Raw genomic sequence first — 17,308 nt, forward strand, 5'->3', positions numbered from 1 at the left:
GATCATAATTGTATTATGAGCACGGACATTTCAAGGCGATGAGGTTAAATTGACTGGAAGATTTGAGCCTAATTTCTAAACGGTGAACTAAATTTCATTCTGGCTGGAATATCCAACAGTTAATGATGAAGCTCTTGGGCCATTCTAGTCACTAAGAAAATTCATATATTTTCAGAAAATATTAATCAAATGCAATGTCTAAATTTCCCTTTTTACCCTTCGCATTTGCATAACTCAATTGTAGTTTAGTTTTATCAAGCAATACAACAGTTATGAAAATAAAGAGTCAACCGAAAACTGTATTCATGATGAAAACTGCCAAAGGATGTTGCAACAAGCGGTATGCCGATGTCCCCTGTCGCTGAGGGATTTGAATAAGGAAGAAGCGGGTAAAGATAATGGATGGATGAATGGATGGATAGATGGATGGATGTTTGTAGTTTTCGAAAAGAGTGCTTTTCTGGACTGGAATGGAACAGAGAACGCAAGTAAATCCTAATGTTTTTGCTGCATGACATTCAGGTGTGTAGGAGTTACACTGTGCAAGTTAACAAGTAGATTTTTGAGCATGCATCAGGATAAGTAGGTTTTTATTTTGCTTGTCCGAGGCAGTGCAAAGAAACAGATTTTGGGGAGTGGAGGGAGCAATTTGTACCCATCACAAAGTGCGATGGTGGAGCCACGGGGAGGCCAAAGGCGGCCTTGGCCACAAGATTAATCTTCATCCACCCCCGTTTTGTGAGGAAATTATACTTGTAAGCCATTAGGACATGGTTTCCTAAAATAACTGGAGTGGTCACCACTGGTGGTGCATTTCGCCTGGGCAGCGCAGCGAAATGCAGCTGATTTGACGTTTGCTCCAGGATATCCGGAACGAGACAAAGGTGGTTCTGTATGGCAAGTCAAATGTCACATTAATAGCCACTTTTACCTATTAATGAGACATTTGGCTTTCCATACTACTCGACCGCCCTCTAGTGGTTGAAAATAGTAGAGCTCAATATTTTCCATGTAAATGAAATAATTAAATCTCAGCCAAAAATTGGGTTATAAATACGGGGGAAAAAACAAAACAAAACAGTATGTCGCTTCGCTGTGTATGTTGCAGGGCATGCACATTTATGCAAAAAGGTGAGACTTATACAGCGAAAAATGTGGTGTGTATACATATATCTATATATATAGATATATATATAAATAATGGTGGCCATCTTGGAGTTTGATGTAGCAACACAATTTTGGAAAAGAACCTTTCTTATGCCTAGACACAGACCAAAATGAACCAGCATGTTGTTTATTTTTCAAGTTAGCTAGCTCACAAGATTAGCATATATATATATATATATATATATATATATATATATATATATATAGATATATGGCAGCAGCCATCTTGGATTTTGATATGGCAAACCAATGTTTGATAGGAACTTCTCTTACACCTTGATATAGGCACACACCAACATGGAAGTTGATACCTCAGTTATCTTTCAAATTATCATGCCCATGTGCGTTTGCCTGTCAACAAAATATCTCATAACCACTGAATAGATTTTAATGAAACATATACAGTAATCACTGGATGTACATCTATGCTTAAACAACCTTTGAACCTAATGAAAGATGGCCACCATAGACAACTGACCGTATAAAACTCCAAATTGGTCTCCAGACTTTTGTATGATGCCAGATGCTTTGCTACAAAGCTCTAAAATTAAATTCTGGTCTAGCTGAAGGTGCCACTTCTAACTGCCGCTTATGCCGATGTCGAGCCTAACTGGTTGCAATCAGGATTACTGAAGCTAAAAAGTCATATTTCCACTCTGCAGTGACGATAACTCTCTGCTGCTCTCTGTGTCCATGACAACGCCAAGCCGAGCAAAGTGATCTTAGCAGAACGGAGCCTTTTCTACACCTTGTTTTGAAATTCATCCTGTGCAGTAAACCATTTGGTGTTTTGACTTCAATGAAGCCATTTTCATAATTTTGCACTTTTTTATTTACCTACATTTCAAGCGTACAGCTACAAAACCTGCAGCACAAACGAGACCTGCAATGTGTATGTGTGAGTAAGAGACCTGTTTTATTTACTGGTATTTATTCATTTTCTTTTTGAGTCTATGAACCCTCTTCTCTCACTCGTCATTTCAGGTCTCTGATGCTGGACATTAGGAGCATGTCGTCATGGTAACAGCACCATAAAATATCCATAACAATGTTTGTGGGAGCTTGTGGAATTGAAAAAAAAAACAAAAAACATAAATATAGTTGTTTCATTTCCAGTTCCATATTTGAATGAAACAAAACCTGTTGGCGTTCTTTGCATAAAGAAAAAAGAAAATTGACTAATGTGGTTGTAGATAAACAATTCGGTGATCAACAACAGTTTGAAACAAACAAAAAAAAAAAAACATGTATGTCACAAAGCCAGTTGCGCGAAGGAGTGGGCCAAGCATGGTGAAGGGGAGCACATCATTTCAGTTGCACAGTGGCAGTTTTATTAAGATGAGTAATGATCTGGCTAATTATTTAGAGCGCACCTTTTTGGGGAAGCAGCACAAGAGACTTGGCTTCACAGAAAATCTCGATGCAGGAGCTGAAAGTCAGTTTGTATGGTATTAAGCTGCATTTGGTGAAAAATGCAATCGTAAAACTCAGACGTTTACAGCAGCTGTTTCTAGGCCTGTCACAATAACAAATTTTGATGGGCTATTAATTGTCTCAGAAATAATTGTGATAAACGATAATATTGTTTGAAATTTAACAATAATTAATTGTCAAATTTAAGAAGAAATGTTTTTTTTTTGGAGTGTAGTACCTTTTTTGACCACCCGATGGCAGTATAAGACTGTTTGAACCAAAGGATGGATAGTGAGGGAGTGAGCAGCGTGTCTCTAAGAAAAATGGGAGGGAGGGCCCTTGACACGACACGGGCTGTCTCTCCTTCCTTTTTTCCAGTTGTCAAAATGGCGGACGCTCGGTGTGGTTTGAGCAGTTTAGCATAGCATTTTTCCACACAAAGCTTTTAGTAAAAAAATCAGTAAACAAGTTTTCAGCTTCTTTTTACAAAGAAAAACTTTTTACATGAAGGCACGGGTTTCAACCGTGAATTTCGGAGCTTCGACAAGACAGAGTTTTTTTTCCCCAGAGATCGACCTGTTAGCTTAGCTCGTAGCTTAGCTGCTTTTAACGATCCAAAAACTCAATTTTGGACTGTTAAAATGGATTTTAAAGAGAAAACAGAAAGGGAGGGGTCAGTGAAAACACCGGAGTTGAGCCTTTTTTCATCAAGTGTCTTCAGTAGAACGAGAGACACCAAGAAACGATAAAGCTGATAAGTGAAAATGAGGTAGATAATTTTAATTCATCACGTAATTAATTGATTTGTTGTTTATTGCGACAGGTTTAGCCGTTTCTACATTCAAACTTAAGTTGTTTAAACTATTTCCATGCTAACTTTTTAAAATGGTTAGCTTTAACTTCTACATAAGTAAATATAGACTGGAAGTGCTTTAACAGGATTTAACAAACCATTATTTCCTATTTTGTGAATATTTTTACAATAATAGGCTGGGTAATTTGCATAAGATTTAAAAACATTCAAAATCAGGCAAACAGCTCATAAATCTCCTCTCTGATAAAACAAACGAGTTTGGACTCTGATCATAATTTAACTGAAGAAGGGCGAAGAAAAACCACGACTTGCAATGAAAGAGACACGACCATGACCGTTTCTAGAAACTTGGACAGAGAACTTGAGCAGAACAAGACAAGAAATATGACAAGAACATCATTCCACAAAGGAACTTTTCTTTTCTTTTCTTGCATGACTTAAAATAAATATGTTTAATGTAGATTAGTTTGGAACTACCGCTGTAGTTGCCTCTTACAAAACATGATGAGCACCCAGCAGAAAGATCCAAATAAGCTGAAAGTCAACAACATCACAAGTCTCTACACAAAACAGCTCATTAGTTTTGTCACATGAAAAACCTTGGTATGTGGTTCCTAGCATGGCCCCATCACATCTTGTTATTCTACATGATAATGAAAAAAAAAGTTAAAAGACAAAAATCACACTGAGCACATTGTGATATTTTTCCTCCCAGAAGGCTCTAAAGTCTTTGGTTCTAATGAGTTAAAGTGCTCTCATGGGTAAAGCTCAAAAAAAAAAAAAAAAAAACACTCTCAAGCGACCCATAACATCTAAAGCACTTTTTTTGTTTTGGATTACATGCGAGTGCCACATGTAGTCACGCTTTTTCTTTCAAAAAGCATCTTTTTTTTGTAAACCCCTGTTGATTATATCAAAAACAATCAACACAAACAGAAGTGACACGGCACCCTGATGTATTTTACTGCGGTGAGGGATTTGTACATTTGGAATAATGAAGTCAAACACAGCAGACAAACAGGCTTTTTTTTTCTGAAGGGAGCATTAGTTTTTGCCATCTGCAGAAAGAAACAGACAAACGGGAGGCCTCAAAAAACCGTTTTTATGCTGAACAAATTAGAGACATTCAAGTCCCGTTTGCGTTATCTGTTGGCTTTGCGTTCTCTAACAGACGAGCGGGCAGCCTCATACAGAAACGAGCGGGTTTAAATGTATTCAGAGGACGCCAGCGACCTTTGCGGGCGAGTCTCAGAGGTGTCTGTGGCACCCAGGCAGTTGGCATTATGTGACATTACACAACACAGAGCTTGACGCACACGAAAGCAACGGCAGCATTTTGTCTCGCAAATGCTGAAGTTCACGTATCGTCACTTGCAGGACGCCAAGTTGAATCAAGAAGAGGTACAAACAGAGAGAGGAGGCATTATATGACATTTAAATCCAAACCGTTATGCTGTTTTGAGCCTTAATTAAAATATATTCATCTTTAGCATCACACTTTAGACTGAGTCACCGCTGACAGATGCACCGACACAACAATACAGGGAGTTTCAGATCACAGCGGGGTCACGCACAGCTTATGTTCCGTCACTTCGAGCTGTACAAGGCGCTGAAGGGAGACAACTTCTTCCTCTTTCTGTTGATTTTTCTTTGCTCAGAGTCAAAAACAATGACAGATTTTTTGACTTTGTAGACAAACGCTTACCCACATCCAAATCTCACAAGGTTCCCACCATCATTCTGCGCTCACGACGAGCAGAAAACAGCCGGCTGCACAAGCCAAAGCCTGGTGTATATTCTAGAAAGTAAAAGCAGAAATTCAAGAAAAAAACCCGATCTATTTTTTGACATCCTCTGATTTCAGGGTTAGTATTTAGTTCTGACAAAATTGATCATCCCAATCAAACTGACAGGACAGACCCAAAGCACTGAGAATTGACTAAAAGGAGAGCTCTTCAATCAGACTTATACTGGGGACTGATAGGTTGTATGACTTATGGCACTTTGCCACTGTCTCAACTCTTATCGGTTCTGCACCACACCGCACCAGTTCAGGGCCTGTCCACTGTAGATACCAACCCCCAACTCAGCGCCGTTTATGGGACCACCTTGTCTGTGGTTCCAAACGTCGAGGTGACAACTTTGACATACGCAGACAGCAGCTGTTGATTGGCCGGCGGAGCTACGCCACTGGATGACCAGCCCAGTTAAACTGCAAACTACATCTGAACCTCCATTTCCTCTCCGATTGTGTTGATGGATGGCGCCACAAGAAATGAGCACATTTACAAAGAGATATATCAGAGATTATTACGTAGCATGGCTGCACCCGGACTTATAAGCAGTGCCGAGATAAACTAACGAAATTCAAGTCAGATTACAGGGCGATTAAGGACCACAGTGAACGGAGTGGCTCGAACACAATGACCTGTTAGGATCCCATCCACTTTGCATTAACAATCTCGCCCACAGTGCGGAGAAAACAAGTCACGGTGGCAAATCACCTAAACCTGAGAGGAACCGATAAGACGAGAGCCGAGTGGAGTCGCACTTATCAATGGAAAAGCAGCTTTAGCGAGCAGAGGGGCAGCTACTTAAATGAAGGGAAGCTGGACTCAGGAGAGCAGGAGTAAAGGCTTAAAGGACACTTGAGAGGAACTGTGCATCAGGAAGATATTGATGTCCAGTGCAGGACTGAGTCAAAGCTTTTTGCACAAACTGAAGTGAAACCCACTGACACACATTTGGCTCCTCATAGAAGAACAAAGAAGAAGAAGTTAAAAGATACAGTGGAGGGATTATACGTTTCTGACTTACCTGTCGCACCTCTCTGAACCACCAGGCTGGTCTCTGATCCCACAGCACACTCCTTGAGCAGATCCACAACCTGCGTGTGTGTGAGTCCCTGAACGTGCTGCTTGTTGATCTCCATGATCAGGTCGCCCTCAAACAGACCTGGGCATCCCTGCGGTTCCAGTATTTGTTTGACTCGCTGGCCCGTCATACTGTCTGCGATCGTAAAGCCAAACCCATCCACGCCCTTCACCATCGTCAGAGTCAGCAGCTCCCCCTGGGTGGGGCCTGATGACGCCATGGAGACGCTATCGGGAGGCGTGGTGCCGGTGGTGGTGGGAAGCGATCCGTCTAAGTGGGTGTCTCCTGGGTGAGCGGCGAAAATCTGATGCTGGGAATTCACTTGATCCTGATTGGGATCTGCGATGAAGCGCGACGAGCGGGTGAGATAATCCAGGTAGGTGTCGTAATCCGACCTGCCGTTCACCATGATGGGCCGCTGCTCCATGATGCCCAGCGGGGAGATGATGGTGGTGGTGTTGTTGGTGTTGGCGGCGTCCTCTGGGTCGTATGGTAAAGGATAGCCGCGACACAAAACGAGGGTCACGCTTTGCCCGATGGGTACAGACTGGAAGAGTTTAACTACATCGGCATGGGTGGTGCCCAGGACGCAGACATCATTTATGTAGACAATGACATCACCTGAGATGAGACAGAGGCAAACAGAGACAGGAGGAGGGAGTTTAATACCTGGAGCAACTCCACATTCCATTAAATAAACTGTTGTTTCTAAAATCGCTATAAAATTTGGTGCTAACGACTCAAAATTTTGTTTTCATACCGTTTCAGGAATTAATTTGTCTGAAGAGGAATCTTTTGAAAATTTGCTAAAACTACCAAAATGGATTGGGGAAAAAGTTTAGGTCGGGGAGGGCACCCGCATGCAGGACGAGTTAAACACAGGAAAGATCGAAGGCGAAGAAAGAGGATTTAAAGTCATAAAATAAATGTCTTCCTGACTCACTGATTGAGACAGAGATTTGGAAAATCAATGATTCATCGAGAGAATTATGGCACACACACAAAAAAATGAAGAACAATTTAATAAACCAAAAACTGGTAACTGAAACAGAAAGGCTGGGCTCCAAACACACAGATTAACTAGACCACAGGTGAATGCAGTCCATCAAATAAAGGAAGAAGGATATGAAACAAGATTAAATGCTTAAAAGAGAAGTAATGAAATGTGGTGGGTGGAACTGAATGCTAAAAAAAACAACGGTATAAGCTACAAAGGCTAATTAACTGATAAAAAAAAAATCAATGCATTATGTGGTCTTATGAATGCTAAGAAACAAATCAACAAACTGGAGTCAGATTCTAATTGCAAGTGGGAGTCCATACGCAATTATCTGCTGCTAAAGAGCAGGCAGGTTGTTTCACTTTGATTATGCTCCAGTGGAAGAAAGTTTCACATCATCATCATGTTACCAGTGATTTATCAAGACTTTCCTACAGCTGGTCTAATGCTCAGTCATCTGTATTTTACCTCTCCAACAGCTGTAAACAGTTTCCACAGATAAACACCACAGATATGGTCTTATCAGCCTTTCAAGTGTAAAACAGAGCAGATGACAAGTGGCTAAAATGTTTGCCTTTTATGGGTTCCAAGTGCTTTTTATTTGCCCGCTACAGGACGCTGCGCTGTAGATAAAACCGAGCACACAAATAAACGTTCCCGCATGAAAGAACCCCACATTCTGGCTCATCTCCGCCTCGGCCTCATGACTAAATATAGTGTTTTACGCTTCACTGTGGAGGGACTGAGCAGGTCTGGGTGGCAACTGGGAAAAGAGTCGATTTTAAAGTCTAACAAACAGCAACACCTGGTCAAACAGGGAAAACACTTGTTTTCTAATTGTAGATGGATTGTCAAGCTCTTTAGAGACAGAGGATAGTGACTTTCTGAAAAACAGAAAATCTGATTCAAAAAGTTTAATTTATGCCCAAGTGATTAGTCCTCGCTTTGTAAAGCCCCACCGATAAAATACTCTTAAAACTCTAGCAGCAGACTGTAGAAGCATTAATGGAAAGATCAACTAGGAAGTTCCTAGAGAAACTTTTAACAGGTACTGCCATGTGGCAGCCATTTCAACTTTTTAATTCGGGACTGCCTAGAAAGGCAGCCACCTATTATTATTCACCTGACAAGGGTTTCTTAACTTTATATCTTACTCTTCCGTCAACTTTAATGCGGCCCGAACTGCAACGTGTATCCCCACAAATGTTATATCAAGACAACTGGCTTAGCACCGTGATGTGCGCCATTACTTTTATTAGTGTTTCAAGTTACCATGGTAACATAATTCGCAAACAAAGGCTAAATTTTTCTCATTGAAAACACCTGTCGGAACTCCAAAATGGCTGCCACGCGGCAGTGGGTTGGGGTTCGCTCTCAGCTGCCAGCATACCCCATTACAGCTCAATACGGAGAAAAACAACGTAAAATCAATGAGTTATAGTATTTTTTTTCTTTTAAGTTATGGTGGCCATTTTGGATTTTTTATTTGGATTCAGTATGAGATGAGGAACGTTCTCAGCTATAGTCACACTAAATATCTGCTCTATATGTGAAGAAATAGCTGAGGTAAAGCAATTTAAATTTAGCTTTGGCAGCCATCTTGAATGGTTTATTTGAATTCAGGATTTATTGGGCATTGCTCTCAGCTACCACCACAGGAAATTTCAGCTATATGTCTTTTAAAATAGCGGAATTTATTTATTTTTTTGTGAATTACATTGCCATGGTAACACGAAATGCCAATAAAAGTAATAGCATACATCACGGTGCTGGTCGGTCGTTTCAGTATAAAATTTGTGGGGGTACACTTTGCGGATCGGGCTGCATTAAAGTTGATAGAAGAGCAAGACCTTTTTCAGGTGGATAATAATAGGTGGCCGCCTTTCTAAGCAGTCCCCAGTTAAACTTTTTATTTCGTAATTGGAGGGATAAGGCTAAATTGTGCTGGATTTATTTTGCATCGACTGCTAAGTGTAGGCTGAAAGCTAAAGCCGCCCGAGTAACATGACTCAAAGTGATTGGGAGTTAAGATATCACCTGCTCTCCCTCTGCCGCAGACGAACCGGTTTCCAGGTTTCAACGCTCCGCTGGCATCGACAGAGCGAGCGCACGCCTCGAGGTGACACAACGTGAGGGACTTTTTAATTAATCAGAGTAAACGCGGCCGACATTTGCCTTGAGCATTTGAGTCAGAATCAATAGTTTGAGCGCACCGGCAGAAAACAAATGATGCTGCTGTGACGTCACGGTGCTCCACTCTGCCCTGCGTATCTCAAGAGTTTCAAACCAGAATGGAAAAGCAGCTTTAGAGACATTAAAGTATGAGCCGGTCTCAGACAAAAAGGATGTAAAATGTGAATAAAATTATCCAAAATGAGCACAATCGCCAACACAGGTGTGGATAAAAGGGAAAAGAGAAATTGAGGCATTAACACGGAGAACAAAAGACCAAAACACATTAAACAGTCCCCGGTCTGTCCATTCAAACATTTTCTACAAGTTTTTGTGTCGATTTCAAGTCATGCTGACCTCAACTGTGTACAGCATGCTCCCAGCTGAGTCACCTTTAACCGACCCATCCATCTTTACACATTTCTTATAACATCGCCGTCTAATTGTGCGCTCAGGAGTGAGTCAGCGTACCGAGTGCTCTCTGTGTCCCTGCTGAGATGATGAGGCCATGATGACAACAGTTAAGACTCCCAGCAGGGTACAGGCTTTCCATAGAGATTGTGTTTATTGGGTGATTTTAAAGTCTGTCAGCTTTAATATGGTGACATGCTGTCAAATGGGCATTACGTCCACTTTGCAAACCAAATCTTTTTCCACATTTGCTGGTATAAAAGGAGGCGATTGGTTTGCAAAGCTTCAGTTGCTTGGGTACTGCAACCAGTAAGCTCCTACACCATAATGCTGCATTAACCTAATAACTAATTGTAGTAGCTGAATAATCATATAGCATTAATTCATTTCAATTCAGTTCAAAAATACTTTATTAATCCCAGAGGAAAATTAAATGTTGTTGTAACTCGTTATCCTCGTTTGATTAAGAGACGTTAAAGATACTGATGGCTGTAGACAGGAAGGATCTCTTGTAAAGGTTTGTCCCACAGCGAATCCAAAGAAAGTGACCGCAGATGCTGTCCGATCCGGCCACCCTGACTCGACTGGCCTCTGGTTATCCCAGGCTGCAAGATCGCCCGAATGTCAGGCAGAACTCCTCCCAGCAGCCCACCGAGCTCCTCTCCGCTGCGGACAGTCAGCTGCAGGTGCCGGGGGACGATCCCGGTCCTTCTGCTGTCACGAGCCGTGTCTCCTGCCAGCTCCGGGATCTCAGTGGTCAGGCACTCGAGAACATCCAGCAGGGAGATGGGAAAGCATCCACGGAGCCTCCTTTTCAACTCATTTGAGATTTGGGGCTGTAACTGAGATATATGAACTTAATCAGGTGCTCCCGATAGTAAAAACTGCCTTGTTGTCATGGTTACGCATCATAACAAATGTCCAAAAGTAAATAGGTTTCAGTAAAAATCCTTCCAGCTGCACAGCATCCGATTCCAGAGGAAACAACCATCTAAAAAAAGGTGTTTTACATCCAGCAAAAGAGGAATTAATGTTCCCAAAAGTAATATCTCAGAATGAAAGTAACAAAGCTACTCCAACATGCAGCCACCCCGAGTGGCACAATTCTAGATTGCTTTTACCCACTTCCTAAGCCAAGAATGGCTTTCATTGTTTGAGGTGAAAAATAGTTTAGATACTCTGCTTCCTAAAATGTGACCAAGATATGGGTTCAGCTGAAGCATGCTCCATCCACAGGGTCAATGTTTTAATGATAAACCCCAAACTAAGAAGGCTATAAATATCAGACAAACCATTAAAGTACAAGTAGCTCTGACCATTATCATTATGTTTTAGACCGAGGTAATGCGCTGCAGGTGCTGCCTGTTATTGAGATACGAGAGAAAATCTAAACTTAATTTACTCAAATGCTCTTCCATCTGTTTTAAAACTATTTTTGCTTAACGATGAATGAAGATAAAACTGATTATGTCCATTTTTTGTCCGTCCAGCCTCTATAATTGTACATTCAAAATGTTACCATTAACCTGCGATTTTCATCAGTCTTCCTTTAAGCTCACTGTGAAAACATGACCTGCATGTACAGATAAGATGAGGCAGTTTGTTGAATTTGATGCACTTTGTGCTAAACGTTATTGCTGTTCTGTCCGTAAAAAAAAAAAAAAAAAAGCTTTAAAGACAGAAGTGATATCTTTTTAAAGAATTTGTGCACATTCTTTTGCTTTTCATAAGAACGTGTACAGACTCGTCATACAGAAATGGTAAAAATGGCAGCCTTATCCAAACAGAACAGGCTCTGCAGTGTGAGGAGGCAGTACAGCAGAAAGCCCCTCTGGCGCCGAGAGAGAGTTAAAGCAATTAGGCTTCCCAGTTTGAAGCCTGTTGTTCCAACAGACCCCCTAATTTCACTTTAAACACTGCTTCTAGCTCTAAAACTGAGCCGCTCAATGTCAAGCAAAGGCAACTTCTTGCTCAGTACTTTACAACTATCATAGCTCACATGTTATTGTTGAGTAAACCAAATAAAATTAGTATTTTTTTGTAATTTGTTACAGGTGTAAAATCAAAAAGAAGCCTTTCTTTAATGTAAAGTAAAAGTAAAGCCCCCCACAAGTGATTAGGTGGAAAGACAAAAATCATAAATCTAATCTGAAAATGGGAATTTCACACCCCTTCCAGGTCTGAGCTCCCTCTGTGTGATCTTTTGAGTAGCTGTGAACGTGCCGGCTCTGCTGCTGCAGAAGTAGGACACATAAAGTCTAAGGAGGCAAAGCAGGGGGACCGAGCGTAGCTGGTGAGATGAAGACGAAGATGAGCTGATGGGAGGACGAGACAGACTCATGGAGGAGGGACTGCAAGTTATTTTTAGGCAAAGTATACATAAAAAAGAGGGGATTTTTATAATGAAACAGGAGAACGGGGAGAGACGATAGAAATAAAACGGTTCAGAAGGCGAAAAGCTTTATTAGTCAACCAGGGATTTATTTTTAGCCGGTGCTCCAACTCATTAATAAAATAATAAAAGAGGACATTAATGTTTTGAAATAAATCTTCCATGCTATCTAAGAGAAGTTTCAATTTTTAGAGAGAAAACTACGCATGAGAGCAGAGGAAACTCACTTTTCAGCTTGTATTTATTAATTTTTATGTAGCGTATGCACGATAAATAACCACTATACTGTTATTTCCTGCACTATGTACCAATAGACACATCAGCACAGTTACTTTTCTTCCCTTGACCTTTTAGTGCAGATGGATTGTCTATGTGTGTGTGTGTGTGTGTGTGTGTGTGTGTGTGCGTGCGTGCTCCAGTTCCAACCCCAAGTGGCTGCAGTCAGGAGTTATGGGGCCCATAAAGTCCACTTCATGATTAATGGAAGAAGAAAGATGCACAGTTGGTGCACAGGTATGTGCATATTTCCACATGGAGCTTAAACACTGCAGACAGATGAGCTGCAGCAACACACGTGTTAAAGCGGACAGTTTAACAGCATGTTTGAATGAGAAGTTGCGCTTGTCATTTCATCTGAACAAGAAGCAGCACATCTTCCTGTATGTGAACTCCAATGTGTGTTTTGTGTAGATCCAGGTGGGTTTCTTTAAAATCCAATCCCATGTTTCTATCTCATTTATAAGTCTACACATTTATCCAGATTATTAGATTAACGGCGATTAACTGTCTAGATGTGGTGCAAAGACAAGCCCTCATTCAAACAGCTGCACCTCAGAACAGAAATCTTGCCTTCATTACTCAAGAACATCCAGATTTTGTTGAACATCTTAATTTAAGGACTATTGTTTTTAACCATCCCATTATTACTGATTAAAAAAAGAGGCCACTTGTTTTATCTAAATAAACTGCTAGTGTTCCTACAAAATAAAATAAACTCTAAAGTAAAGTTCTGTTTTGAATTAATATCCAAAAAAGTTTTTTGTATATTTTGTTTTATATGATTGTGACAACTGAAGACTAAAGTGCAGTAAAACTGCATGCTAAAGTGACATCAAAATTGCACCCATTAAGGAAGAAAGGAACTACGAAATGCACATACAAAACATGTGATAATGTGACATTGATATGAGGATTATTAAATGTTTTGTATGTGCATTCCGTAGTCCATTGCTTTCTTAATGGGTGCAGAGCAGACTTGAAATATGACCTGTAGACAACATGCCTGTAGTTTGCAATGCAGACATGTTCCTGTTTTTAGTATTCTACACCACCTTACAATCTAGCTGCTTTTTCTCTACTTTTCCTTTTAATTATCCTTTTATTTTCACTTGGAAAAAAAAAAAAATGTACGCATCCTTCATGAGCGTCTATTGTTGTCGTTGTTATCCACTGTTGTCATCACTCTTTGTTAAGAACACAGGTCTCTCTTGTAAATGAGTCCCCGAGGCTCAATGGGATAAACCTGTCTAAATAAAGTCAGAGTCAGAGTTTCATTATTGTCATTCACACCTCATGTGGTACATGTGGTGGAGCGAAATTATGTACACACGGTCCCAGTTACATCCAACAATAAAATGTAAAAGAAAAACAGTAATAACATCTAACATATGTTATAAAGGTTGAATTTATAAAGGTTGTATGAATGAAAAAGTTTGGATGATCTAATCAACATAGAAGCTGAACTAGTGCCATTAGGTTTACTAACTGATCCCAATTAAACTTTTACCTAGTCAGTTCAAGAGCTCTGACAAATACGTTTGATGCTCCAAAAACCTGTTTGAAAGAGGGATTGAGACTGAATGTTGATGAAATGGATAAGTTTTAAATGACAGTGCTGTCAGTTTCTGCATCTTATCACCCTGCTGTCAGGCCTAGTCTTGCAGATGCTCGCCTTCTTTTTGGCAGTAATGCAAGTGATGGTTTTGGTTTATATGTATAAATATATATATATATATATATATATATATATATTTATTTTCATTTTCATTTACCCTTTATTTATCCAGGTAATGTCATTGAGCCACGATAACTCATTTTCAAGAGGGACCTGTTTAGGGAGCGGATGGTGGGGGTTAAGGGCCTTGCTCAGGGGCCCAGAGTTGGGCGAATGGGGGTGGAGGAAGGTGTGGGTGTTCCACTTTTTCCACCCACATTTTGATGTTGACGGTACCGGGTGTTGAACCTGCGACGTTCCGATCGTTCCGATCACAGGCCCATCTTCTAACCTCTTGCGCCACCACTCCCCAAAAAAAAAAAAAAAAAAAAAAAAAAAAAAAAAAAAAAAAAAAAAAAACATATACATACACATATAAACAAGCAAAAACAAAAAAACAGTTCATTCATTAAGACTGACAGTTTTCTCTGAACAGTCACTGTTGAAATATTCATGTTTGTTTTGATGTATTTAGCCTCATCCATGAGGAAGCTCTATAAGGTTGATATCTACAGATGGATGACTCACTCCAGTTCATCTAAAGGGAAATCATTTGTTGTACTAATGATTTCCCTGATTCAAGACAGTGATGGCAGCTAACTGACCTTCCATCCAGAAGGCTTCATCAGTCAAGGAAACACACAACACAAAAACTGATTCTTCCCCCAAACAGCTTAACTAAGTGGAACAAACCAGTTATGTTGGTGCTAAGATGGTGTCTTTGGCATCAGTTTTGTGTTGTGCGTTTCCTTGACTGATGAAGCCTTCTGGATGGAAGGTGAAACGTTTCAGCAAAAAAAAGAAACTGTCCAGATGACCTGACTGAAAATGGTTGGCTAATGTTCAATATTTTTCATGTCAGAATGAATGAAATCATCAGATCTCAGCCAAAAATCTGGTTATAAATATGGGAAAAAAACGTATATTAGTAGCTTTGATGTATAAGTCGCAGGGCTTCCAAATTTATGCAAAAAAGTGCGACCTATATGGCAAAAAATACGGTATACATTGACATACAGAGTGAATAGTGAAAAAAGTCACATCAAAATGTACTTGTTGCCATCACCGTTAAACTGGCTTACATCTGGGAAAAAAAGGCTTTTATTTGTAGGAGTGACAGTTTAAGTGTCGCACAGACGATGTGTCAGGCACGCCTGGAGCTCACCTGTGGCCATCTTTCCATCAGCTGCGGCGGGCCCGTCAGGAATAACACTTTTGACCTGGAGGAATTCATCGGGCTCGTCGCCTCCGATGATGGTGAAGCCGAAGCCCATGTTGCTCTTTTGGAGTGACGTGGACAAGAAGCTGCCTTTCAGCTGAGTGGGGTCCCGAGTGAACAGCGGCTTTTCTGCAAAGGATGCAAAGAAACAAATTAGCCGATACAAACCTTTTGACTAAAAGGCTTTAAAGCAGGCGCTGAGAGGACATTAAAGCTGGAGCTGTGCTTAGAGGGTGAGGGGCATGGGTAATTATTTAAAATAAGCTGCAGGAAAACTGGCACACTTGGACACAGGTGGGACCGTGGTGTTGACAGACGCAGGTGGAGCTCAGTCATTTTGGCTCTTGTGCAGGGTACAAATGCAAAACAAACCTAAACTTATCATCCAACTACTTCTCCAAAGCTGAGAGGGCGTGCAGAGGGGAACAGTGGTGCAGGTCTTTACTCCAAACCCAAGCAGGAAAACGCAGCGAATAACATGCTCTCAGCCAGGAATCAGTTCCACAGGAGGATGCTTGGGGAAGTTCAGGGAAGAACTGGGAGATTTCTGAAGGAGGGAGAACTGGGAGCGCCTTGAGTAGTAATGAGGAGATCTAAGCCAACAAGCTTAGTCACACTTTAGCAAGTCTTCTTTTTTTTTGCACCTGGGAAAGGAGTCGTGGCTAACATGAGAGTTTACCTCCTTTGTTTGTCGTCACTGGTTCAGATTCAAACTGAGTGATTACCCTCTCTGTTTGCTTATGCACAGAGATAAAACCAGTCAATATGCACAGTCATTGCACAAATCCCTAAAACTGCCTCATGGGAAAAGCTTGCTTTGCGAGTTTGCATGCTTACAGGAAGTCAGTAGCGCAGGCAGCCACAGGAATGAGAGCTAGCCCCCTCCCGCCCTCTTCATCCTTCTTTGCCTACTTACTGACGATGCGCCACAGGGAATAGGGTGTGCAGAGAGGCTGCTCTAGCACCACCGTGCAGGAGGAGGTGTGATGCTGCTGGTGGCGGGGGCAAACATTCATCTGCCGAGTCAGAACGCTTCGCAGCGGGGACACGTCAGCGGAGGATGGCGCAGCATACTGAGGAGCTCTGCGACCAAGAGTCGGGGAGCGGGAGAGGTCGCCGAGGCTGCGGCAGCGCTCAGGCAGCGGGGTGACCTGGCTGCGGGGGGGTCTGGGGAGGGTGGCACAGGGTGTGGCATCCTCCACTGGTAATAAAGTTAAAAAAGGGAAGGAGGAGGGAGAAGGTGGAAGAAGAGACGAGCACTGAGAGAGAGTCTGACTGGACTGTACACACAGGGTTACCACGGAGAACGGTTCTTGACTCAGGGTGGTGCTCTACTTGTTACTACGGAGAAAAAAAAAAACACTTCACAGTCCAGCTTTCTTTCTAGCAGCACTGATGTGAATGAGAGGGTGAGAAATGAAACCAGGTCGCAACAAAACAGTCATTAAACAAAACAGTAAATCACTTTTAAAGCCACCTGTTCAAACTGATAGATGATCAAGGGGACCTATTCAGTTTATGTCTTTTTAGAGGTTTTAAAATGTCACAGAGTTGTTATTTTAAAACAATACAAGTTTTATAAGTCTATTATTTGAGAGAAGGTCTTTAAATGTTCAAACAAATGTATCTTTAAGATATTAAGTGTTGCAAAGCTACAGCTGAACACACATATTTCATTTCAGGTGTATGGCGTGAGTAGATTTAGCAACACGTTGACTTAAATCTAGGAAATTTATTGACCTGTAATCTAAATATTTAATTTCTTTAGGTTACACTTATATATATATATATATATATATATATATATATATATATATATATATATATATATATATATAGATATTTATATATGT

The 17,308-nt window shown here is 41.0% G+C and overlaps 1 protein-coding gene across 1 annotated transcript in view; it reads right to left on the minus strand.

The window, feature by feature from the left end:
• magi2a (membrane associated guanylate kinase, WW and PDZ domain containing 2a) overlaps nucleotides 1-17,308 on the minus strand; it is a 326,057-nt gene that overhangs the window by 40,578 nt on the left and 268,171 nt on the right. The window contains exons 9-10 of the mRNA XM_037695758.1: nucleotides 15,402-15,584; nucleotides 6,212-6,889 (exon numbers count right to left, since the gene is read on the minus strand). Of these exons, the coding sequence (XP_037551686.1) occupies nucleotides 6,212-6,889; nucleotides 15,402-15,584 (861 nt within the window). The remainder of the gene's footprint in view (nucleotides 1-6,211; nucleotides 6,890-15,401; nucleotides 15,585-17,308) is intronic.

The sequence above is a fragment of the Nematolebias whitei genome, chromosome 22, assembly GCF_014905685.2.
Source record: "Nematolebias whitei isolate Nwh7 chromosome 22, NemWhi1, whole genome shotgun sequence".
In the NCBI taxonomy this organism is placed as follows: domain Eukaryota; kingdom Metazoa; phylum Chordata; class Actinopteri; order Cyprinodontiformes; family Rivulidae; genus Nematolebias; species Nematolebias whitei.